The 24568-nt window shown below is 41.1% G+C and overlaps 3 protein-coding genes across 5 annotated transcripts; 2 read left to right on the top strand and 1 right to left on the bottom strand.

The window, feature by feature from the left end:
- The first annotated feature begins 1793 nt into the window (after positions 1-1793).
- On the top strand, positions 1794-10561 carry LOC310865175 (max-interacting protein 1-like). 2 transcript variants are annotated; one of them, XM_083774200.1, is made up of 6 exons: positions 1794-2086; positions 3228-3327; positions 3627-3656; positions 5245-5359; positions 7774-7942; positions 8964-10561. In XM_083774200.1, exons 1-6 carry the CDS (start codon positions 1858-1860, stop codon positions 9125-9127), a joined length of 807 nt encoding a protein of 268 aa, XP_083630326.1. In that variant the 5' UTR covers positions 1794-1857; the 3' UTR covers positions 9128-10561. The 2 variants fall into 2 exon arrangements, with proteins under 2 accessions (XP_083630326.1, XP_083630327.1); XM_083774201.1 differs by lacking the exon at positions 3627-3656.
- Positions 10562-12321: 1760 nt separating this feature from the next.
- On the top strand, positions 12322-13917 carry LOC310865827 (fatty-acid amide hydrolase 2-A-like; the record flags this gene model as incomplete). The annotated part of the gene is made up of 1 exon (XM_083775037.1): positions 12322-13917. One exon carries the CDS (start codon positions 12322-12324, stop codon positions 13915-13917), a length of 1596 nt encoding a protein of 531 aa, XP_083631163.1.
- A 994-nt stretch (positions 13918-14911) lies between these two features.
- smndc1 (survival motor neuron domain containing 1) lies at positions 14912-21388 on the bottom strand. 2 transcript variants are annotated; one of them, XM_083774536.1, is made up of 6 exons: positions 21251-21388; positions 18268-18387; positions 17092-17234; positions 16548-16709; positions 16121-16274; positions 14912-15528 (listed from the first exon to the last, which is right to left on the bottom strand). In XM_083774536.1, the coding sequence occupies exons 2-6, from the start codon at positions 18385-18387 to the stop codon at positions 15391-15393; spliced, it is 717 nt and encodes a 238-aa protein (XP_083630662.1). In that variant the 5' UTR covers positions 21251-21388; the 3' UTR covers positions 14912-15390. The 2 variants fall into 2 exon arrangements, with proteins under 2 accessions (XP_083630662.1, XP_083630661.1); XM_083774535.1 differs by having other exon boundaries at positions 21246-21388.
- Between the last annotated feature and the right edge of the window lie 3180 nt (positions 21389-24568).

The raw sequence follows: 24568 nt of genomic DNA on the forward strand, positions 1-24568 counted from the left end.
CGTGCAGTCAGTGCCAGCATGCTGCATACACAGTCTACACATGGGCCTTTCAACAGAGACCACCACAGGCCTGTTTCTGCTCAAACGCTGTCATTTATAAAACCTAATGCCTGTCTGTCTTGGCAGTCTGTCTGTTCCCGTTTACCTGAACACATGTTAAAATGCAACATTGACAACCAATTTAGAACCTGTGTGTGTGTGTGTGTGTGTGTGTGTGTGTGTGTGTGTGTGTGTGTGTGTGTGTGTGTGTGTGTGTGTGTGTGTGTGTGTGTGTGTGTCAGGCCTTGCCAGGCAGCTGAAATAGACTCCATGGGAGGGTGTTCTCTCTCACAGGCGTCCGTTAGAGGGCTAGCCACACATCTGCAGCAGGCCGGCCATCTGCACCCATTGTCTCAGCGGCACAACACAACGCACACAGACCCCACATGCATGGCTGCACCTTTAGAGGCAGACTCTCCAACCTATCCTCTCCTCCCCTTTCTGTCGGGTGGAGAGAGCTAAGGGTGGGGGGTATGACTTCTTAATCAGTCAAAAGACATAATGGTCAGGGTTAGGCCAACTAGGAGTGAATTCAATTTCAAGGTTGGTTCTGCTATGGTGCTATTCACCCTAGAGCAGTAGTTTTCAACTTTTTATGGATCAGGGCCCTCTTGAAAACCTCAAAAGTCATTTCAGAGCATAAGTATGTTTATTTTAATGATCAGTCAGTCAATTGTGTTCCGACTAAGATCAATAATTAACGCAATATATTTTAACTTCATATGTATCTGTATCACAAAGGGTTTTTTTTTCCAAGGTTTTAGTCAGATATCTGGGGTATCCCTGTGCGCAGGTTGAGAATCACTGACCTAGAGGTTAGCTTTTGATGTTGGAATGACGTGTGGTCATTTCACAGCACACATACACCTTAAACCTGCTGCATTGGGCCTAAAACACGGCAGCTCATTGATGGCAACATTATTCTAAGCACAATTTGTTGTCTTGGATATTGTGCTGTTTCTATATGTAGATTTGGATTGTTCTTCTCTTGCAGTGGCAGCTACACCAAGGCAAGGGTGGGAAAGACACTATGATGGGAAATATATAGCCTACACAAAACAATGGATTTATTGTGGGCAAATAATCTCAAATTGTGTCTCCGGCCATTTGGATTCATTACATTATACCTATGGGGAAATCTTTTACATTCATGACTTCTGGGAGTGTAATGAATCACAGTCCCACATGGCATTCTCCTTAGACACATTACTTGATTGAATTCTGACAATGCACTTTGTCAGGGACTGACAAGAGTGCACAACTGTGCGCACACACGCACGCGCGCACACACACACACACACACACACACACACACACAGCATAAACTGTAGGCCATTGAGAGGAACCCTGGTATTCGTCCTTGACATGGAGGTTGCACACTATTGATAATTCCTGAAACTTGACGAATGTCTTGTGTTTTAGACATAAGACATAGCATGTTTAAACGTGAGTCCCAATAAAACTAGTAAACTACTGTCTGTGAAACATTTTTGCGAATATAAATTGAGGAGAATCAAAGGATGTTCAAGAAAAAAAAGGTTGTGTAGCCTGCCCTATTGCTGTTATTTATTACTCGCCTGCAATAGGCTATTGATAATGAGGATTTATTATGGCATGACAATGAATGCAATGTTGCATGCGTTAGTGGGAGGGATTATCCACCAAGTAGGGCAAGAGGCTGAAGCAAGGACTGCAATTCCATCCAACCTAGTTCATTTCAGTCATCCTCATCCACTCACTGCACGGTCGCGGCAAGGAGACCACTTTCAGTGTCGCTTATATTTGTCAATCATAGTAGGTCTACAATCTTAGTAAAAAATGGTGAAATACATGCGACAGCACCGCGAGCTGAAATCCGAAGAGGTCCTTTCGGAATCGGACGCGTCTATGGATCCACAGGATTTTAATGACATGTCTGATTATTCTTTCAACGACGAACTGTACTCCAAATGTTCCGCAATGGACCAAATCGGCACTTTTATGAGAAACGTGCAAGTGTTGCTCGATGCAGCGAATTACATTGAAAATGTCGAAAAGAACAACGGAAGTAAGTAAACACGGGCCCGTGTGGAATAATAATGAACACGTAATGCGCAGGGCAGACAACAATAGAAGTGAAGACGACAAAAGACGCGCATAGGAGAGATGAATTGGCCTGCTACTGCATCTGTTGGGGAAACACAACATCGAACCTCGTTTTAAGGCTAAAAAAACATAATTTGAGCGAAAAGCATATGATGTCTACAACTTATGTTGCATATATGCTGCAATTTTGGAGACACATTTTGTCTATAAGGACTAGGCCATTGTGTCTAACAACACAATAAGATCTACTGTTTTAAATTAACCGTAACACGTAGCCTATACTGCAAACATCAGCCCTCTCATATATAAGAGGGCTGATGTAAGTTTGCAGTAGCCTATTCTATTAGGCCTGCTAATTCCCACAATGAGTGTCTAAATTTAGGCTATTTCGAGGCTCAAAGTTTCTCTTAATTTAATTGTAATTTCATGGTGTAGTCTAGTAAAGGCTATGCAGTTCCTAAGTGGCGTTGTGTGTTAGAAGAATATTGCATTGCGAACGCTGCTACATAAATGGAAAGTTACAAGTAGAATCTTCCCCCAATTGAAATACCGGTATGTCAATTCAAAGCCCAGGCCAGATCATTTTCAGAGGCAGCAGTCTGCGCTTCCTTGTATCTGTACATGGCATTCCACATGGAACAAATTTGAGCGTTTTGATTGGACCAGAATCTTGCTCCAGCTGTAGAGTCACTGCAAACGTCCAATCACAGTTGGGTTCATGTCTCACGTCGCATGTTACTGGGTCGGACTCATGGGGTTGGCTCAGTGGCTTTATGGGATTTGTAGTATAATCCAACAGAGTTCAATTTAATTAAATTACATTTAATTGTTAATTTTATCCTCCAAATGGCCTAATTTGTTGTCATGTTTATCAAGCTGGCATGAACTGACATTGATTCTATACATTTTTGAGAAGTGAAGAGACATTTTGAATTATGTGAGAGCTCTGAACCTGCCACCTGGTTCAAAATGAATGCCAAATATCTCATGGGAATCGAATACATGGTTAACCCTAATAGTTATTATATTATATAACTTCTCAAACTGCGCTATGTAATTAATCTTTCCTTTTGTTTATTTTTCTTTCTTTTTTTCGTCAACAGAATGTGAACATGGGTATGCTTCAACCTACCCGGAAAGTGAGATCACACATCAGAAACAACGAAAATTCAAGAATAAGAAATTGGATCATATTCACAATAGGTAGGCCTAGGTCATACACATATCTGAGACAAGTGGTTACCTTCATATATACATTCTATGACTAATATAAGGATACTGAAAGCCCTTGCATCGTTTGCAGTTTGTTTTGTGTCACATTACAAAATCAGTAGCCTATAGGATTGATAGATTGATAATTATCATTGATCAATCATTGATAATGATTATTATTGTTGCATAACAATTGCTATTACATGGTTATGAACAAGTGTGGTATGTTATTTTGTGCTACTGTAAAAACAATAACAGTCGATTGTATTTTATGTCTATAATTGTTTCAGGTCAGCACACAATGAACTTGAAAAGAATAGGTGAGTAAAAGATAGATAGAGTTGTATAATTATTTTGAATGAAAAACAAGCAATATTAAAAAACAATAAGGTTAAATGAGGAAAAATAATGAAAGGTAAAATGAGGACATGCTGAGATGTTCTGTCTCGGACTGCTCAAACACCTTCAGATCAATAACTCAGTCATCAACTGCTGCTGAATAATATACCAGGTTTATAATGTGGCTGAACAGAAGTTGCACAGAAAGGGGGAAGTCCTTAAAACTGGTTTACAGTAGCCAGTGCAGTTCCCAGGGTTTTAGCTGCCAGCTGTCTCAAAATGGAGAATCAAGCTTATAATCCAAAAACAATCTCTGTTATGTGTTCCTTTTGCATGTGCTGGTGCTACAGTAGTGTCCTTTTCACAGAGGCTAGTTATTTATTTACCTCAGCGTTGAGACGCAGAGGAAGACCTATTAGGTTGAAATGCGTCTGTTGTCGGTCTGTCTGTGAAAAGGACATTCATTGTGTGCTGGCTATTTCCTCACTTTCATGACATTGTTGAGCCGTGCACCTTAAGACCGTTATTTTATCTAGTGTTGCAGGCTTTCTGCCTTGCAGTCATTTCTCTCTGGTGCTACTGTATATGTGAAATATGCTGTTGTAATGAACAACACACAGCACCGTGAGGAATTTAAATATTATCACATGCACTTCAAACAAGGGCTTTATTATCCACCTCCTGCATAGGAAAGAGGTGTCCGTTTTGCAAAGCAAATGAGAGGGAGGTGTAACTCAGCCTCTGTAGTGGCACTGTTCCTGGAGGACATTATGGCATTTATACAGTCAGCAAACGGGAACCTTCCGTTTCCAGCTACCAGCGCTCCTTCCCGGGAGCTTCTCAACTACAGATCTAAAAGCAGCTTGTTTATATTGCTGCAGGGCCACGCTGGGCCTTTTCTATGAAAGGAAACTAGCGTCGGGGCACATTTCTCCTAAAAATAAATGATCACTTAATCTCCAAAGAGACGACATTGTGTGCAAGAGTTGGTGTATGGGCTATCAGAGATGAAAGCTTGAAGTCTTTCCTGAGCCCAGGGAAATGAAACAATACTAAAATGTTTTCCTATTGCAAAATGGCAGCCAGTGAAGAGAGAGGTGATGATGTCACAACTTGACCTACATTTTATTCCATTATTTGAAAGGAAAGAGGTTTCCCTTTCAATGCCATTACAAGCGTTCTTTCAGACCACAGACAGAGACCTTGGTGGATCAAATCAGGACAGTCTGGCTGATCTCAGCAGCTTTGAAAACTGTGGCCAGACAGATCCATAAGTAATTGCTGGAGGAGCATTGGTCAGCTTATGTAGTTAACACCAGTCAGAATGGACAGAAAGATACATAACAAGCTAGTATGCATTAATCATTATACTTAAAACTAAAAGTGGATAAATAAAATATTGACTACAATGGATAATGGTCAAAAATAAAAATAAATAAACAGGAGATGAATTGTCATTTCAAAATAGCTCAGTCATTTAGTCTACACTAATTATGTAGAAGTCCAATCAGTCATTGCATACAGTGGGAAGCATATAGCAAATAAGTGATTGTTTCTTTCCGCCCATAGACGAGCACATCTCCGCCTGTGTTTGGAGAGGTTGAAGAACCTCATACCTCTGGGACCTGACTGCAATCGACACACTACACTGGGACTGCTCAATAAGGCCAAAGGCCATATTAAGGTGGGGTCATCAAAACCAGTCGCAGGGTCAGGGGTCAGTACAGGGTCCTGTATAAATTTGATTCTGAGCACATTAACACAACTTGATCAAGGAACGAGAAGACTTGCTGCAAATCACTTAGTCTTTCTTCTCCCGATTGCTCACTTGTTACTAAAGAGCAACATAGATCTAAAAACAATTTCTTGATTTAGTAAATGTATAGCCAGGGCCACTTGGCTATCAATTGGTTCTTGTCCCCGTCTCGTGTACATTGCCAAGTTGCAGGCCCCCAGTTTAACGCTCCTTTTCAATTCTGTGATGCTGCACTATACTCCATATCTCTGGACTGAAGTACCATCTTGATAGACTCACTTGTTACAGGGATTATCACCAGAGGGATTTTTTTCATTTGCCCTTTGGAAATGCAATCCAAAAATGCAATGAAATCCCTATTATTTTAAATCTATATTATTTTAAAGCAAACATTTTTTAACTAAAATCTTTGCTTCTGGGGGTCACTGGGCTGGAACAAAATATTTTGAGATGTGGGTCGGTGGCCAAATATATTTTGGGGGGTCCATGACATGATAAACTTTGAGCACCACTTATGTAGAAATAAAACGTACATTTTTCATGAAACTGGGAGGAAGATATTTGTAGAATTGGCCTTAGGTCTTAATGGGTTATGTCATATACCTGTATTCCTTGGGGGAAAAGTGAGGCCCATTTATTTAAGCAACATGACATGCTGTGGATTCTATTTCTCCTCCCTCAGAGGACCAATGTTCTATAATGTCATTCAGAACAGACCTGGAGTTGTCACAGTCAAATCAATCAGCATCAATTTGTTTTGTCTATCAAAATAAATCATGGGAGATGACCCATTTTTCCTGTCACACAAACCTATAGGAAAGGAGCATACTGCTGTAGAAGCGTCAACAATTAAAGGCTGGCAGTTGCTCGCTAAAAGCTCTATAATATAATCAACGTAAAAGTGTAAATAACTAAGCAAATGCCTGCACAAAACCCAGGGATATTACATTTCCATTAAACTACTTAACCCTAAAAATATTTCACAAAAACCAGGGATATTAAATTGGCTAGTGCAGAATTTTGGGAAGCAGTCATTACAGCACATAGTAACAGCCAATAGACATGTCCATGGTACACGAAAATAAAGTAATCTCCACAGTGTAACTTCAGTTCTTCAATGACTAAGGATATTAGTCTTGTAATCCGAGTGGACATAAACAGTTGCCCTTGTTTTGTCAAACAGTGAATCCTACTCCACAATTGGCCAGCATACATGGACTTACTACAGCTATGTGGATGAGTTTATATTTATAGCACAGTCAAATGCAGATGGATTCCCATTTAATTATTGAAGCTTAAAGTGCACCCATTTAAAGTAACTTATTTTGGGGGTATGGGGGGTAGGCACTGCGCCATACCCCTAGCCCTAGCCTGGCTCCAGCCCCGACTGAGTGTCAGGCTACCATACCCCATGGACTACATAAAACTTTCAAAACATGGAGGGTCACACTCAAATACAAATTCCATGTGCTTCAAATTTACATGACAAAGGTTTCAGCTATCAAGCCTTCAGACACCGATGAAGTTTTAAGTGACTTATGGAAGACCATTTCCCTTTTCTTTTCTGTGTGTTCTACTACATACTATTAACTGTACAAAACCTTGGTAGAGGATCATGAACATAAAAATTGTAACCCTTCACAATTATTTAGTATTATTACACAGCACAGAAAAGACGACAAACAACAAACAAAACAGTACTATATACATTCTGAGAAAAGGGAAGCACAACAAACAATAGCATACCTTAATGAGGCAGGAGATATTCTACTTTTTTGTAAAGAGGCCCTTATGAATGAGTACAGAGGAGGACCCAAATGCAGGCGACAGTTTGCAGAACCAGTTAACGTGTTAAAACAGAAGATCTTCCATAAATGGGCAAACAAAGGCAGGTAAATAACAGGACTTTAAGAATACATACAGAACAGACTCACCCGACAGGGAACCACCAGCAACAAGAACACAATGCAACATAGGACTTAAATAGACACAGGATAACAGGGCACAGGTGAAACCAAAATGCAATCAACACAGGCACATCACAAAGTAGGTTAGACAAGGTAGGTAACAGTAACTAGGCAGACAGGAAACACTAGGAACCAGACTACAAAATAAGATACACAAAACCAAGGCAACAACCGAGTAACAGAAAACCAAACAGAACAGGAACACATGACCAATACAGAACAAACTGAAATGACAGAGACATAGCCTAAGTCCAAAACCTAAATAAGGACAGTCAATATCCACGGAGCGGACCGTGACACACAATGGCTTTCCTATTTCCCTTTTCTATGCAATGAGATGAGACAATAACTTTAGAAATCTGTCTCTCTTGTCAGAAACTTGAAGAGATGGACCGGAGGAGTCAGCACCAGCTGGAGATTCTGGAGAGGGAGCAGAGGCACCTGCAGAGGCAGCTATCCCACCTGCAGACCCCTGGAGAGAGGATCCACACGGACAGCCTGCAGGGCTCCCGTGTGGACTCGGATCACTCAGAGTCTGACAGAGGTAAATTAAACTTAGCCTGGGACGCATACCATTTTCGGGTTTATGATCCGGTCGGGAGCGGATGGTAACTTACGTCATGTTGTAGTCACTGGTTTGTAGTCATCATCATCAGGCAGGAAACCACAAACCGAAATCAGAAGTAACCAAAATTCCCTGTGATCAAGGGCATCCTCATTTTAGGGCCTTCCAGTCCAAGCCCCCAGTAAGGCTATCCAACGTTGAAGCTGCCACGACCTACTGGCGAAATGTGGAATTGCAGCACTTTCATGGAGGTGGACAGACATTCATGACGTCACGTGCGTAAGCCCGGACCTCAAATTTGAGGTCCGGGGCTAGGCTAGGCTAAACTTCCGTTCGCTCGAGCCAAGTATCTATTGATCTACATCGACATGGCTATTTTAACTATTCAAAAATGTTTTTCAAAATAGTAAAAAAAAAACTGGCACTGGTGAAAATAGGGCCATAACAGTTTTTTTTATTTTTATTTTGCCATCCGGTCTAGACCAGATCACACGGACGATTTAGAAACACAGACTAGGCTTTCCTCCGAGGTGGAAAGTCTGGTTATGGCAAACTCAACTCATATAACAAAGAGCAAGCTTAGAGAAACCAAGTTTCAGATGCTGGTGGCAAGAATGTGTTTGCGTCTTCATCTTTCTTAATGCCTCCAGTGAACAAATTTAAAGGGAAACTTCACCAATATTTAGTGCACTGCAAATCCTCGCATTCTGTTCTGAGGAGAAAGGGAAAATATGATTTAAAACCATCCGATAAGTCCTGTATGTTGAGAGCTAGCTCACTCTTGGCATCGGAAAATGCCTACCTGAAACTTGTTGAAATGCATTGTTTGATGTGGCCTAGCATTTAAGTATAATTTAGAATTTTGCTATGAAAGTACCGGTATGCCATTATGCCACTATGTGGTACTGGTTACAACAGTATATAGGCCTAGAGATTATTTCGGATACTTTATTAGGATTCTAACTAATATAGTTTGTGTTGTGCTTTGTTTGTTGAACAGAAGAGATCGAAGTGGATGTGGAAAGCACTGAGTTCTCCCATGGAGAATTGGACAATGTTAGCACCAGTGGTGGTAGCGACCTGGATGACCATAGCAGTCGGCAGAGCTCGGCCAGTGACGAGGGCTACTCCACCTGCAGTCTAAAACTGGCCTTCTCTGCTTAAAGCACCAGCCTATCCTCTCAACTTCAGCTGCAGTCGTATATGGCTTTACACCTTTAAAGAACCAGCCTACAGCTCCATTTGTCCTTGCAGTTTAAGCTAATCTGCTCATGTCCTCAATGAAGAACCAGCCTGAATCTCATCTCTGTCGGAAGTGTGGAACTTCTGCCCTTCACCCAAGAACCAGCCTTAATCTCAAGTCTCAACTCAGTCCAAACATTTTAAATGGTCTTCTACCAAGAACCTGTTGTGATTTAAATGGACATTTTCCACTAAATACAGAGTCCCAAGTTTAACCTGCTCTTGCAAATTTTCAAGTTAAATTATCACCTTTCCCCCCCCCCCCCAGAACCAGCTTGATTCAACTGTGCCTGCTGCCAGTTCTCTATTCTAAACCTCTAGGAGACCTGTGGTCACACCAGAATAGGCAACTGTACCTCCATCCCAAGTTAATCTTCTGAAACCAGCGGTGGGGGACCCTTCTCAAAACCAGCTAAATGTTCACCAGTGAAAAGGTTGCTCCATTTGCCTTGTGAAAACTACCGCTTTTCTTTGAAAACCCCAAGAGATATTCAATCGGAAATGGCACTTCTTGTCAGTCAACAAGCTAGTGGCAAGGGCTACTTTGTCTGCATTCCAAGATGATTTATTGCACATTTAGACGTCTGCTTTAGGACCCCCACAGCCATCCATCCCTCTTCCATGACTGGAATACAGTCTTAAACCAACAGGCGGTTCAGTCTGCCAACTTGATTCTAATTTATTTTGCATATGATTAGCATATGTGTAGTATTTATTTTTTGTTATATTTAATTGTACTGTTGTTAAGTCGTGGTCATGCGTGTGAGAGAGAGAGAGAGAGAGAGAGAGAGAGAGAGAGAGAGAGAAAAGACTCAAAACTGCTATTTGAATTATTTTCTTATTTTGTTATCAATATGTTTGTTACCAGCATTCCTGGACAATATATATTCCCCCATTTGAGGTTTATGCTCATATGCTGTGCTACAAGATAGGCTTGATATATTACTTAATATCTTTGTTTAAATAATCACTCACACCCCCATTTGAAACAACTTTAATACAATTTAAATAATTTTAAAAGTAATAAGCTGTCCAAGCACAAGGCGTAAGCAATAACAGTTTTGTCAACTCCACAGTGTTGTTTGGTTTTGCTGCAAAATTGTGTCCGTCCAACACCAAGGTGAAATTGCTAGTTTTCTATATATCAACCATTATTAGTAATCAGCAGTACAGAACATGATTGTAATGGTAGAAACAAAGCTATGGTGCATGTGTATTGAATGTAGCCTTCCTAAATATGTTGTAATGTGCTTTGGATTGACAATATGTCTTTAAAATATGTCTGTACTCTGTAGCATGAACAACATGGACACAGAATAGTAATTTTGGTTTAGAGTCCACCATTTAGTCTTTTTCTATAGTAAAGAATAACAATAATTCATTTAATAATTTAATCCTTTTGAAACTACCCATGAACTAGTCAAATTAATTTGACTGCACTGCAAAAGCCGCTCTACACAAAGAAAACCAAATACGACAGCCGATTTATCAAAATTGTTTTCTGGTACCAGTTCTAAATACATCATCAACCACCAAATGTGTCTTAACATGGCCAAATTGACTATTGCACAAAGTTCCTAGTCACAAGTCATTTTTCAACATCTCTTTGTGAAACTCTAAAATGCACTATGGCAAAGACTTGTCAAGGAAGTATGTCTAAGCACAGCCCAGAATTATCTCTGGTACTTAAAGCTGCATTGTGCGACACGGCCCCTACCGATGAACAAGCCAATATGTGTCAAAACAAGGCAGCTCTCCCTCTACCCTTTGCACCTCCCCCTGGCTCCCCTTCCCCGTTGATAAGTGCTCTGTGAACTAAGTTTATTCATATATTATCCCATATCTCAAACAACTTGCAACCAACAGACCACAACGGCTAAAGTGAGACAAATCCACTTCCAGCCGGCTATTACAAATCGTGTAAGAATGGCGTAAAAAGTCATACTGTGCCACAACAGAATTATGGGAAGCATATGTATGGGAAGGGATGAGCAGACCGATTAAAACCGGGAAAGCATCTGTGTCATTTGAGATTTTAGCTACTGTATATAGTCTCTGTCGGGTGGAAACCTCATATGTTCAAAACTGTTACTTGTCAGGATTCAAATTCAAAAGCATCCAAAGTATTATTACTATTTTTGATACTTTTGTGTGACGCTGTAGTATGATCAAGTAAGGCATTAAAATATAGAATATGAAGATAAGAGGTTTCTGCCTGACATAAACGATATAGCATATTGCAACATTTGTAGAATCTGCCTCAGATCTTAATGGGTTAAAGATCGAGGGAGGTGCAAGGTGTTTCAATAAATCTCAAAAGGAGCTCCGGAAGGGGAGCCCGCTTTAGACAGCGTATGCACATATTGGTCGGTAGTGCTTTGACTCAATAAAACCTTCATACAGCACATTGTTTTCGGGCCTTGAAAATATCGTACAATGAAGCTTTATTAGCAAACAAGGTTGACTTTTGCAAAACATGCTGCTGGTTCCCTGCTAATACTTTGATTCCTGATTATTGTGTCCCTGGGATCTTAAAATAAAGCTCTGCCATACTGACTGTTGTTATTAATCTGCCAGGCGGGAGATTGTATTTTCGCCCTGGGCCATGTGTATAATATGTCTGTCCACAGCTATCTTGCAAATGCCAAGAACGATCACGGTCATATATTTCTTGTACGCTGCCAGCATTCAAACCAATCAGTGGTTTTTGTTGTTGTGTGAATTAATAACCTCAGGCCTAGTATGCCTGCAGGCTATGCCGCTATGGGGGATACACATCCTCGAAGCTATGGAGCAGTATGTAGTTGTCAACTGTATCTGACATGCCACTGCGGTCCAGGGGTAGTGCCAATGTGTTGTAAATAACATAGGTTGGTGTTTTGAAACCTCCAGTGGGAATATTTTCACTTTTCAAACAGTATAAATTGGTTACATCACAGGTTTATAAAGTCAACCGAATGTCTGTCAATATGCCCAAATATGGAGATGTCTGATATCATAGCTCTGACATCAGACTGGCCTCGAAATACTCTGATAATGGACTGAACTAACTAACTACAGCTACCATAATGTGTGTGATTTGTAAGATAATAATAATAACTACAGCCACAATAATGATGGCATCAGGCACCTTGGAGAGACTTCTGGCCTTGATTTTACATCACTTTTCAGCTGCCCTGTTGGCCATCTTCGTCTTCCTCACAACATGTCGAGCAGCTCCGGCAGCCACGCTTCCCCCCATCACCAACCCTCTGCTAAAGACCCCAGGTGTCTGCCTGGCTAGGATGATTCGTCGGAGAGAGGTGAGCAGTGTGGAGGTGGTGCGTGCTTATATCGACCGCATTCAAGAAATTAACCCACTTATCAATGCCATGGTCAAAGACAGGTTCTGCCAGGCGTTGCAGGAAGCTGCACAGGCAGACAGGTTGATAGAGGAGGAAACAGGAGGAGGCGAGGATGTGCTGAAGGACAGGTTGCCATTTCTGGGCGTCCCTTTCACGGTCAAAGAGGCCTTTTGTCTGCAGGGCATGCCCAACTCCACAGGGCTGGTGTCGAGGAGCCAGGTAGTGTCAGGGTCTGACGCTCCTACCGTGACCCTGATGAAGAGAGCCGGGGCCATACCCCTGGGGGTTACCAACTGCAGTGAACTGTGCATGTGGCTGGAATCCCACAACCATCTGTATGGGATCACCAAGAACCCCTACTGCCTGGACAGAATACCAGGAGGAAGCTCAGGAGGGGAGGGCAGTATTTTGGGCGGTGCAGGCTCATTGATTGGCCTGGGTGCAGATGTGGGGGGCAGTATCCGGTTGCCAGCCTTCTTCAATGGCGTTTTCGGACACAAACCCACCTCGGGTATAGTGTGCAACGATGGGCAGCACCCTCCACCATCAGGCCTCCAGTCAGACTTCCTGTGTACAGGCCCCATGTGTCGCTATGCCCAGGACCTACTGCCCATGTTAGAAGTAATGGCTGGACCCAATGCAGACGGGTTGTGTCTGACTTCGGAGGTGGACATGAAGAAACTTCGTTTCTTCTCTGTTCCTCACAATGGCGGTTCCCATCTGGTGTCTGCTGTGGACAAACAGCTGATACAGGCTCAGAGTAGGGTGGTGGAGTGTCTAGAGTCTAAGCTAGGGGTCAGAGTTGAGAAGATGATGATCCCTCAGCTAAAATATTCTTTCCAGATCTGGGCAGCAATGATGTCAGCACCAGGCAAGGATGGTAAGAGGCCCACATCCTTTTTGGAGCTCATATCAGACCAGCAGGGCAAGGTTTGGTCGTTGTGGGAGATGGTCAAGTGGACCCTGGGCCTTTCGCCTCACACCATGGCAGCCATAGCCTTGGCCACATTTGAGGTGTTCCAGCGATCAGAGCCCACTCCTTTCCTGCTACAGCAGAAAGAGGCCCTGCAACGTTACCTGGATGATCTGTTGGGTGATGATGGCGTTTTATTCTACCCTCCATACCCACACCTAGCACCCAGACATCACACGCCACTGTTCACGCCGTTCAACTTCTCATACACGGGTATTTTCAACGTCCTGGGTCTTCCGGTGACTCAGGTTCCATTAGGGCTGAGTGTGGAGGGTCTACCCCTGGGTATACAGGTGGTAGCCGGGAAGAACCAGGACCGACTCGGCCTCGCCGTAGCAGTGTACCTGGAGCAGGCCTTCGGAGGATGGAGAGAGCTCGTCCAGACCAACGCATAGAATTACACAGTCACACACACACACACACACGGGATGTGGGCAGGGAAACAAACCTACCTTCTATGATGTCACTTAGCATCATGCTAAGTGACTGAAAGACCCATCCACCTCAGACATTATGAAAATTACAAAAATATAATTGTCCAGCTTTTAGTGATCTAGGGTTAATTAAATCCACAATTCTCCACTCGTATCATCATACATCACATTCCGTGCTTAGCCAATCAAATCATTTATGTTGTACACACAGACACACACAAAGCTGAGCATAAGAGGGGCTAGCACCCCTGAAAAATAAAACAGTATTTAAGTTATTAGATAGCCTGCCCTACACAATTAAAACGATTGAACATTTGGCAATTAAGGTCTAATAGGGCTACAAAATATCTACACACACAGACATATATTCTGTACATATCCTGTCCACAAATGACTTTATGGATATGTCCAATTTGACACATTATTCCAGTACAATGAAGACCATCAATATATACTCAATATTAAAAAAACATTTTTTTTAAGCCAATAAATGGATCAATGTGCAGATGTTCAGTCAATACAGGAGATTCCTTATTGAGAGCAGATACCAAACACATACGGGCGGGGTTTTCCTGCGTCATCACAAACAATGAATGACATTTTATTCAGAAAATGTAAATGTTCCATGCAACTTTCATTTTATATCGACACTGTACAGCATTTACTTGTATTCATTCCGAATTAAAACATTACATCTCAAATAAGACATTATATAATTGTATCTGTCAGCAAAGTAGACTTCATCCCCAATATTGATTAGAAATAGTACTGTGTGCATTGATGCGCAACTGTTGGCAGTAGTTTGAGTTATGAAGCTTTGCTGCCACCTACAGGAACTGATGGCTAGTGCCAGGTTCCAGCCCATAGACCAACACTCCACTGAGTGAGGCTTCTTGCTTCAGTCTGATATTATCAGGGTACACATAAGGGCAAAAAATGGAGGCAGAACAAAAACATATTTCAAAAACAAACCCAAAACAATGTTTATTTCACTGGTAAATATACAAAAAGGAAACGTAAATATAGCACTGTGAGATTTGCTTTAAAATTTTCATATAACAAAACGTAACGGAACTGGACAAGATTTAAAAACCAGTTCAACCTGCCATCAATTCAAATCCTAACACAAACAAGTATTTTGTTTATGTTAAATACAAATCATAGCAGGTATTTGTTTTCTGTGATAACCAAAAAATGAACCAGACTGAATACTATGACTAAACATGTGCTGTTTTTATACAACATTCTATTGTGGGGGCCAATTCAGTTCTATCTATATAAGAAAACTGCTCTAGTAAGTCAACCAATGGAGTTGCAAGCAATCCATTTTAAAGCCTTTCTTTACTTGAGCAACTTGACGTTAAATCTCATATATAAACACAATGGCAAGCTGGTATACAGAAGGGATAAGTAATATTTACAGAACATATTCGGTCACTGTGGCATCAGATGCCTGACATTGTATTTTGACGTATCGTGATACTGGGTCATAGGCTTGTCTGCAATGCCACACGTTCCTACTCCCACTTTACCGTTGACGCTCTCTGGAGATGCAAATATGCTCCTTTTTACCTGCGGGATTCAAGAGAAATGTCGTTATAATGGACCTTTATGAATTACGTGAACTGAATGAATTAGAAACACTACACAAGCTACAGCCCACTCCGGTTATGATGTATTTCTTAGTTACACCTTTTCCTTTTGGCTTTTACCTTCAGGGGTCGCCACAGCGAATCATGTGCCCAACTAACTTCATGTCCTCTTTCACTACAGTACATCCATAAATCTTCTTTGGTCTTTTTCTAGTCCTCCTGCCTGGCAGTTCCAACCTAAACATCCTTCTACCCATATACTCACTATACCTCCTCTGTATGTGTCTAGGCCTGGCCTCTATGGCTATCTCTCCAAAACATCTGCTGTCCCTCTGATGTACTCGTTCCTGATCCTATCAATCTTTGTTACTCCCAGAGAGAATCCCACATTTTAGTCTCTGCTACCTCCAGCTCTGAAGCAGAACAATCGAACGCCATTTGCTACAAGAAATCGGTTACTTCTGGAAAATAGGGTATTTTCTGATTTAAAAAGGAGCACTTCGTCCATTTTCAATGGTTTCCAACACTTATACTCGAATAAGCTGAGCCATACAAAGAACGGAGACAGTTACCTGTCCTTTCTTGTTCTTCGAGTAAGCCTTATTGTTGAAAGTTTGCCACTTGGACTTTTGGTCCTCTCTCTCCGCCTCCAACTCCTTCATTCTTGCCACTTTTTTCTGTGCCTTCTTCTTCTTGTACTCTCTCTGATCTGCTATTTGCTCTTTCCTGCAAAAGCACAAACAAAGAAAGGAAATGGTTGGGGCACTTCAATCTTGACAATTATCTATGACAACATCCAGAACCACGTTATTATTGACAAATGTGAGATGAGATTAGTGATCACAACAACATACAGTATAAAGACTATAGTTTTACACAACAAAACGGACATAAACATGAAGTCATGTTTATGACGCCATGTTTAAGATGGTGGTACTGTGTGTATGATTTAAGGTAATGTATACAATGACCAAGGGCCTTGTTTGGTGGTCTTATTACCTGGATTTGGGTTGTCCACTTCCATCGCCATCATGCCGTTTCCCCTCTTCTAGCGGCTTGAGGTTCTGCAGTGGGATCACCTCAGCGTTGCCGTAGCCACTGAAGGTGACGGCTGCTGTGCCGTTCTCTCCATCTATCTCCTCAATCTCAGCCTCATACAACCTGTTAAAGAATCACGTCTGTAAGCAGGTGAGTAAAAGTCGCAGAATCCAGCCCTATATATATATATATATATATATATATATATATATATATATATATATATTTATATATATCTATCAATATACAAAATTTCATGGGTTTGCATGTATGTGTTGAGAGCTATGTATGGCTGGCACGATTATGACACGTTACTTGACGATTGTCACACAAATGATTGTGATTAGCGATTTAATAAGTGTTTTTGGCATTGAACATTGGAAGATATGAATACAATAATTATTTATTTGTGTCTTTCTATGGCAAATAACAGTGTCCAAGGCTAAGTTGGCTGCAATGCATGCAGTGTTTTTTCCCCCAGAGAGAAGAGGTTAGTGACACTCACTGTCCATCCTGAGTCCACACAGCCATGCATGTGTTCCCCACTTTCCAGTTGTGTTTGAGGGGAGCTGCATCTGAGCTGTTGGCACTGGAAGCGCCATCAGAGGGCTGCGAGGTCAGGAGGTCCTTTGTCAACTCAATGACTTCCTGAGGATGAAATCCAGCCCAAAAAAGGTTGTTGACTATTCATCAGCATGTTTTAGTCATACTGTGTACAATATGCTTCCAGAAAGTAATTTTTACCAAGGTTCTCTGAATCTCTCCCACTCACTCAGGTTTGCATTACTACTTGTGTCTCAAGAACAGTTTCCTGAATCTGTCAACAGGTGCATTTAGAACGTTACATTACATTAGTGGAATGAAAACTGGCGCGTCTGCCCCAGAGGCAAATTCAAAAGAAACAAACAGCAGAGGGCTGCCGATAGCCTAAAGCAGAGGTTCCCAACCACTGGTACTAGTAACAGTGGTGGTACTCGAGTCCCCCCTCTGGTGGTACACAGAGGAGTCGCCCAAAACAGGAGAAAAGCCTGTATTTTAACATCAGTTATTATGGTGGTACCAAATAGTTTCTGAGGTGGTACTTCAGTATAAAAAGGTTGGGAACCAAAGGCCTAAAGCCTAAAAATAGCATATCTACATGCCACAATGTGTCTGATATTTGTCAACAGTAGTGAGCAACTACATCTAGCATAACTATTCTCTAATCCTTAAACCTAACTTCTAAATATGTAATCCTAAACAAAATCTCTAATTGTAAACGCAGAGTATTTTTTTTAACCATAAAACAAATGTGCGTGTGAGGACCAGGGAAATGGTCCTCACAACGTCCATTTCTCATATTCTACTATAGTTGTAGGGACATGTGGTCCTCAGTAGTATATTAGTATTAATAATAATAATAAACTTTATTTGTATAGCACCTTTCATACATAAATGCAGTTCAAAGTGCTTCATAAGGCAGGACACAAAAATAAAAATAAAAATATAATACAATAAAACACAAGTAGTTAAAATGATAGAACAAAATTGAATATAAGAACATAAAATAAATAAAAACAAATAAAAACAAATAAAACTCAACTAAAAGCAAGAGTGAAGAGGTGAGTCTTGAGTTGAGATTTAAAAATGTCTACAGAGGGTGCGTGTCTGAGCTCGAATGGAATTACAAACAAACACACACCTGTAAGTCTTTCTGGAGTTTGAGGAGGTCCTCATTGTCTTGGTCGGTTGATAAGGCAGCTTCTACTTGCTGTAGTTGTGCTTTATAGCTGCTCAACTGCTTCACCAGGTCGTCTGACATCTGCAACGAGGAGCCGGACCAAGAAATAAATACACAATCAACTTAAAATTATTAAAATAAGCCAACTGGCCTGAGCTGAACCACACAGAGAATCTATGTTGTATTGTCAAGAGGAAGGTGTGAGACAACAATACAAATTAATTTACGACTGTTATCAAGCAAACCTGGGCTTCCATAACACCTCAACAGTGCCACAGGCTGATCACCTCCATGCTACGCCCCATTGATGAAATAATTTGTTCAAAAGTAGCCCAGACCAAGTATTGACTGCATACATTAATATACTTTTCAAATGGTCGACATTTCTCGTTTAAAAAAAATCTTTTTTTTAGTGGTCTCGTAAAATATTCTAATTTTTTGAGACATTTTCATGAGCTGTACGCCATAATCATCAAGACTAAAACAAAAAAAGGTTTTAAATACTTCACTTTATGCACAATGAATTGAGAATATATAAAAGTTTCACTTTTTGAATTATATTACGGAAGAAAATGAACCTTCACACAATATTCTAATTCATTGAGATGGAGCTGTATATACAAGGTTTCTTCAACTATGCATGCACCTCTTGCAGAGATTAAAATAGGGTGCATTTTGCGTCCCAAAACGCAGTTTATAGTTAAGGGACGCAATAAAACGACTTCTGCGTTTTTTATTCCAGTTTATTTTGCTAGCTTTAGTTATAATAATCACTTATTTTTCTGTTTTCTACATGAATATAAACACATTTTATCCATATAAAATGAAATGGTAGTTAAATGCTGCAAGTTAAAATATGATTCCTAACGTCGTTGAAGTGGGATAAAATGTCCCTGAGACTCATCTAAAAGACCATCCCTGCATCCCGGGACTCTTTACATTGGAAACCTATTTAGTATTTACATCACTGCTCTTAGTTAGCCTGGCTCCAGCCCTGAATCGCTAGCCACGCCCATTAAGAAAATATGTTCTGGCGATTCAGGTCTGGAGTCTGTTAGTGTCTTTCGGAAATCCGATCACGGCAGCTGATTGGCCATCAGCCCAGTCACTCGAAAGCGTCAGACAACAAACATGGCTGCCCCACTGAGGTGACTCACGACCGTATCAATCTGGCTATTAAATCGGCGTATGATAAATAGTTTCTTTACAGAAACGACAGGTTTTATAAACATCATCATCCGACATAGTTTACCGCTTTTGTTCACATGCTAGTAGCGCTCGTTGGCTGTGGTTTGTTTGGTTAACAAACGGGTTATGATTGACAATGTCATCTGCTTTCCAACTATTCTGATTGGTTGGTATGAACCAATCACCGAAGACTGACGCTTTGACAACGCCCATCCCATAAACTGCTGTGGGGAGGGCTTTCACTCTGAATAATGAAGTGAAACGAAATGAAAATTGAGACTGAGTGTCACTGGCTCGCTCTTGGTACCACAGCACCTCAAAGGTAACCTCGCCTCACCAGGCTTTCCACCTCGGAGGAAAGCCTGGTCTCTGTTCCAAAAGTGCTGTATGATCCGGTCAGGAGCGGATGATATTGTTACGTCATGTTGTAGTATTGTTTTGTAGTCATCAGGCAGGAACAATCAAACCGAACTTCCTTTTCCCTCAAACCGGAAGAATAGCAATAAAAGCTCTCGTAGCGTGGCTGTAGCTTTTTTTTTGAGAAAAATCGGTTTGAGGGAAAAGGATGTTCCGGAAGATTGCTGACTACCAAACAATACTACAACATGACGTAGCGATATCATCCGCTCCCGAGGAGCTGTTGCCCCCACGACCCGACTATGGATAAGCGGTTGAAGATGGGTGGGCTTAGGGTTGACGACCAGAGTACAGCATCTTACAATGGGTCTAGTCTACAAGATACCCATGTACCTTCAAATACTTCCTTAATGTCAACCAAGTCCACACTCACAACACCAGAGTGAGTTCAACAAACCATGTGCATGGCTGCATGCAACCCAGATTCGGCTCAAACAAGTGATTAAATTCATTCCACGCCTATGCCACTGAAATGTGGAAAGCCCTACCATTGCCAACAGCCATTAAGACATGTGAATCCCTTGACTCTTTCAAAACCGCTCTCAAAGAGCACATACGGACGGCTGCCATTCGAAACTGGCCCCTGTAAATTAAGTTGAGTTCCCCCCCCCCCCCCTACACACACTTCAGCCTACAATGTAGGCTGAAGTGAAACATGTAGGCCCTTTTTAAGTGGTGCAACCACTTCATTAAGTAGCTTTCTGTGTGCCTATTGCCTGGCTGTGTCTGAGCATGAAAACAGCATTTGGTTGGTTTTCAAAACCAAGTAGGTCACTGTGCCTAACACACACATATTAACTGTATATATGATGATTTCAGGTGTATCAGTACACCTGAAATCCGGATGATGTACCATTTGCATACTGTGAAATAAACATTTACAAAAATCAATCAATCAAAACATATATAGTCCCAAAGTCCGCAATTGAATTATTATTAATAGTGTACACTACTTTTTTACGGAACTTTGAGGGCTGCATCAGTAAACCGTTTTGTCCGTTGGTCCTATTTAATTTTAAGGCAGCACCAGACAGCTACGCTAGCTAGGTGGCTAATGTTTGCACAGTAGCCTCGGAGACCGCACAGCAACAACAATCACGTATATTCCCGGTGTTGTTACAACTAGTAGTGCAGCTAATGTCGCTAGAGGCAATCAATGTAAACATTACATAAATACGACAAAAAAAAACATATCATTTACATTGTATATTGTTGTAACTTATATCCCGTAACACAGGCGAGGCCTTCTGACTACAACTACCTAGCTTATCAAATTCACAGCTAACATTAGCAAGCACCTAATATCACAAAGAGCAACGATTGTGTGTACGTACCTTACCTCTTTATATGTAGATTTGTATTTTATCTATAAATATCGAAAACATCCAGATCCTAATTGAATTATTTCAACTAATTACTTTGCTGTAAAGACGAACAGCACGACCGTCTGCTTTTCTTACACAACTCCGACAATGAGCCGGAAGTGTACTCTTCTTTTTGTTGTTGTTGGCCAGGAGGCTCGAAAAGCAACGTATATGAACATAGCGCCCCCTAGTGAACCGGATTGTGTAGTACCACGTCTGTAGGTAGTCAAAATGTTAAACATTTTTTATTTTTATATAACACAAATCTGATTCTGGTGGTCTGTGGCACAAAACATTTTTTGGTTGGGGTCCGTGGCCAAATACATATGAATGTGGTGGTCCTTGGAATGAAAAAGTTTGAGAACCACTGATTTAGTAACCACATCACCAGACATTAGTTCCAGTCTAGACCTAGAATGCCTGTGATCATTTAATTATACTTCGTAAATTTTCATGTATCTCAGGCATAGATGGCTTGACCTGGTCCTGGTCGAATTGAAAATGTGCGGCATAAATGTGATAAATGCTCCGTTTGTACTCACCCATTAAATTATTCCAAAGACGTGGAGTGAAATATGGTCATCTAGTTTTATATCCATGTGAAAGTTCTGGCACAAAACGCGTATTTAGTGAATTATCTCCACTTTTTCAAGAGATGCACACGGACGACAATTGGTGATGACGTCTGCGGTAAACAGGACGTATTTGTAAAATCAGTTCATCGATTATTGATCGATGATCAATCGATCATCGATCAATCGATTGATCGATGCATCTCTTGAAAAAGTGGAGATAATTCACTAAATACGCGTTTTGTGCCAGAACTTTCACATGGATATAAAACTAGAGGACCATTTTTCACACCACGTCTTTGGAATAATTTAATGGGTGAGTACAAACGGAGCATTCATCACATTTAGGCCACCCATTTAGAACCCGAACTGAAATTAACCTGTGTGTTCTATGGCTCTGTATGTGAAATACTGTACATACTGTATGTAACAACAAGAGCCGTTCTAGGGCTAGTTCCAGTCCACCTCGAATTTAGGCATTTGTATCATCGGTCTCAAGTCTGAATGGGTGAACTTTGACAAATGTTCTGCTATATAGCGGGGAAATTCAGGCATTGTCAAAATTGATTCCTATATTTTGCTATTTTTATTTAACAGTGAATGTTTCGTAATGAACACACATTTATTGGATGTTAAGTCGTAAACTAGCCCCTTTCGGAACCCTAGTTTACCTTTTCTGAAGTTTGGACGTCGGTACCCCAGGGTCCCTAATCGGTTATTCCACTCTCGTTGGGATGCAGATGTACATACCCTCCGTTCACACTGAGCGGCGCGCCGCTTGAGTGTTGGTGAGATGTTTCAAAGATGCATAAAGCAGCTATAGGAGACAACGGAAATGTGGGAGAAATTAAAAATACTTAACGGCATCGGCGGTTGATGAGATTTCTCCCACGTTTCCGTTGTCTCCTATAGACGAATCCAGGAACAGGTCTCATGGTCGCAGCTTACGTATTTCCTGTCAAAATATCCACCGCGGTGGCTGAGACCAGAGCCATTGAGTAATGGTTGAGACCCTTTGTATTTTTGAGTGGTGCTATAGCCACTCCTATAGACAGCAATGTGTGTCCCTGGCTGGCTGGGTGGGTCGTGTCTGTCCGAGTACGGAAATAGCGTTTGTTGACCACCAAGTGTCACTGTTGCACACACACACACACACACACACACACACACACACACACACGTCACACACACACACACACACACACACACACACACACACACACACACACACACACACACACACACACACACACACACACACACACACACACAGGCCAGGGAGGAGTACAGTACAGTACAGTACAGTACAGTACAGTACAGTACAGTACAGTACAGTACAGTACAGTACAGTACAGTACAGTACAGTACAGTACAGTACAGTACAGTACAGTACAGCACCACTCAGTTCAGTTTGATTGCTTAAAAAGTTAAGGAACTAGGGGGAAAAAGGGGGACATATGAACAACCCTGTCTTACCAGGTCAGCAATGTGCAACTATAATGTCGTTATAAAACATAACAGTGGTACAGTAGGCCTAGCTATAACATTTGGTATTTGGTATCCAGTAATCAGCAGACATTGTTGCTGTCAGTCATAAACCTCATAGTTTTTCTAAATTGATGATGCACTATACTTCAACAACAAGTGTATGGCTATTGTCATGATTTCAATCAAATAATAATAATAGCCTAATAACAAAAAGGAATGGTTTTGGACATACATGGTTTCCCCCAGTCACCGATGATATATAATTATATCATATATATAGGGGCAGAACTGCAATGCTAGTAATGTGGATCTACACTACAGTATGAATGCTGGCGCCTGGCAAACAGATGTCAACATTTGGGGATTTCATCTGCAAGCTGCCAGCAGATGGACCTACAGTACATGTTAACCACCCAATACAGGCTGCAGCTGAAAGCGCTGATGACTGAAGACTTAGGGCCGATTCATACTCCTATTTTACCGCTGTTTCGGCGCTGTAGTGCCGAAATGATTTCGGCTCGTCAGAAATTTTCAGTAGCACCGAAGAGCCGACTTTAGGACGGTACCCGCCCCCCCGAACCTCAAATGACGTCAAATTGTAGGCTCTTCAGCACCGAACCGACTTTTATTCGGCTCTAAAATAGGAGTATGAATCGGCCCTAAGGGTAACCACAGGGTAAAAGTTCTGAGTCAAAATACAAAAGTATTGGCATCAAAATATTCTCAAAGTAGCCAAAGTAAAAGAACGGTAGCCTATGTGGTTTTTGTTTGTTTGTTAAAGTAAGTGTAAAATAGCTCACCCATTCTTGAGATAAGGGACAAAACTTTTTTCAAACTAGATTTCTTTTTTTTTTAAGATACATTCAAATCAAATAGATGTATTTGTAGACACAGGTCTCAACTACCAATCTTGAGAAGGAACAGGTTTTTCGCGTAACATTTCTTTCTAAAATGGGACATTTATGCACTTAATACCTGATTCATGTCAACTCCGTCAGACACACTAAAATCCCTTTTAATTGAATTTGATAATTTCAACAATAATATAAAGTCCTCAGTTATCTTATAATGGCTTTCAGTAATCAAGTTAAGTAATACAATTCTTTTAATATTGTTTTGTTCCAATATCACACTATTATGAAATATCCAATTTCTCAAATCCGTCATTTCAACCTTTATTTTCAATATTATAACATGAAAACCATGTAAAAAAAAAAAAAATCATCATTACGT

Source organism: Protomyctophum parallelum (genome assembly GCF_964188405.1).
Source record: "Protomyctophum parallelum genome assembly, chromosome: 10".
In the NCBI taxonomy this organism is placed as follows: Eukaryota; Metazoa; Chordata; class Actinopteri; order Myctophiformes; family Myctophidae; genus Protomyctophum; species Protomyctophum parallelum.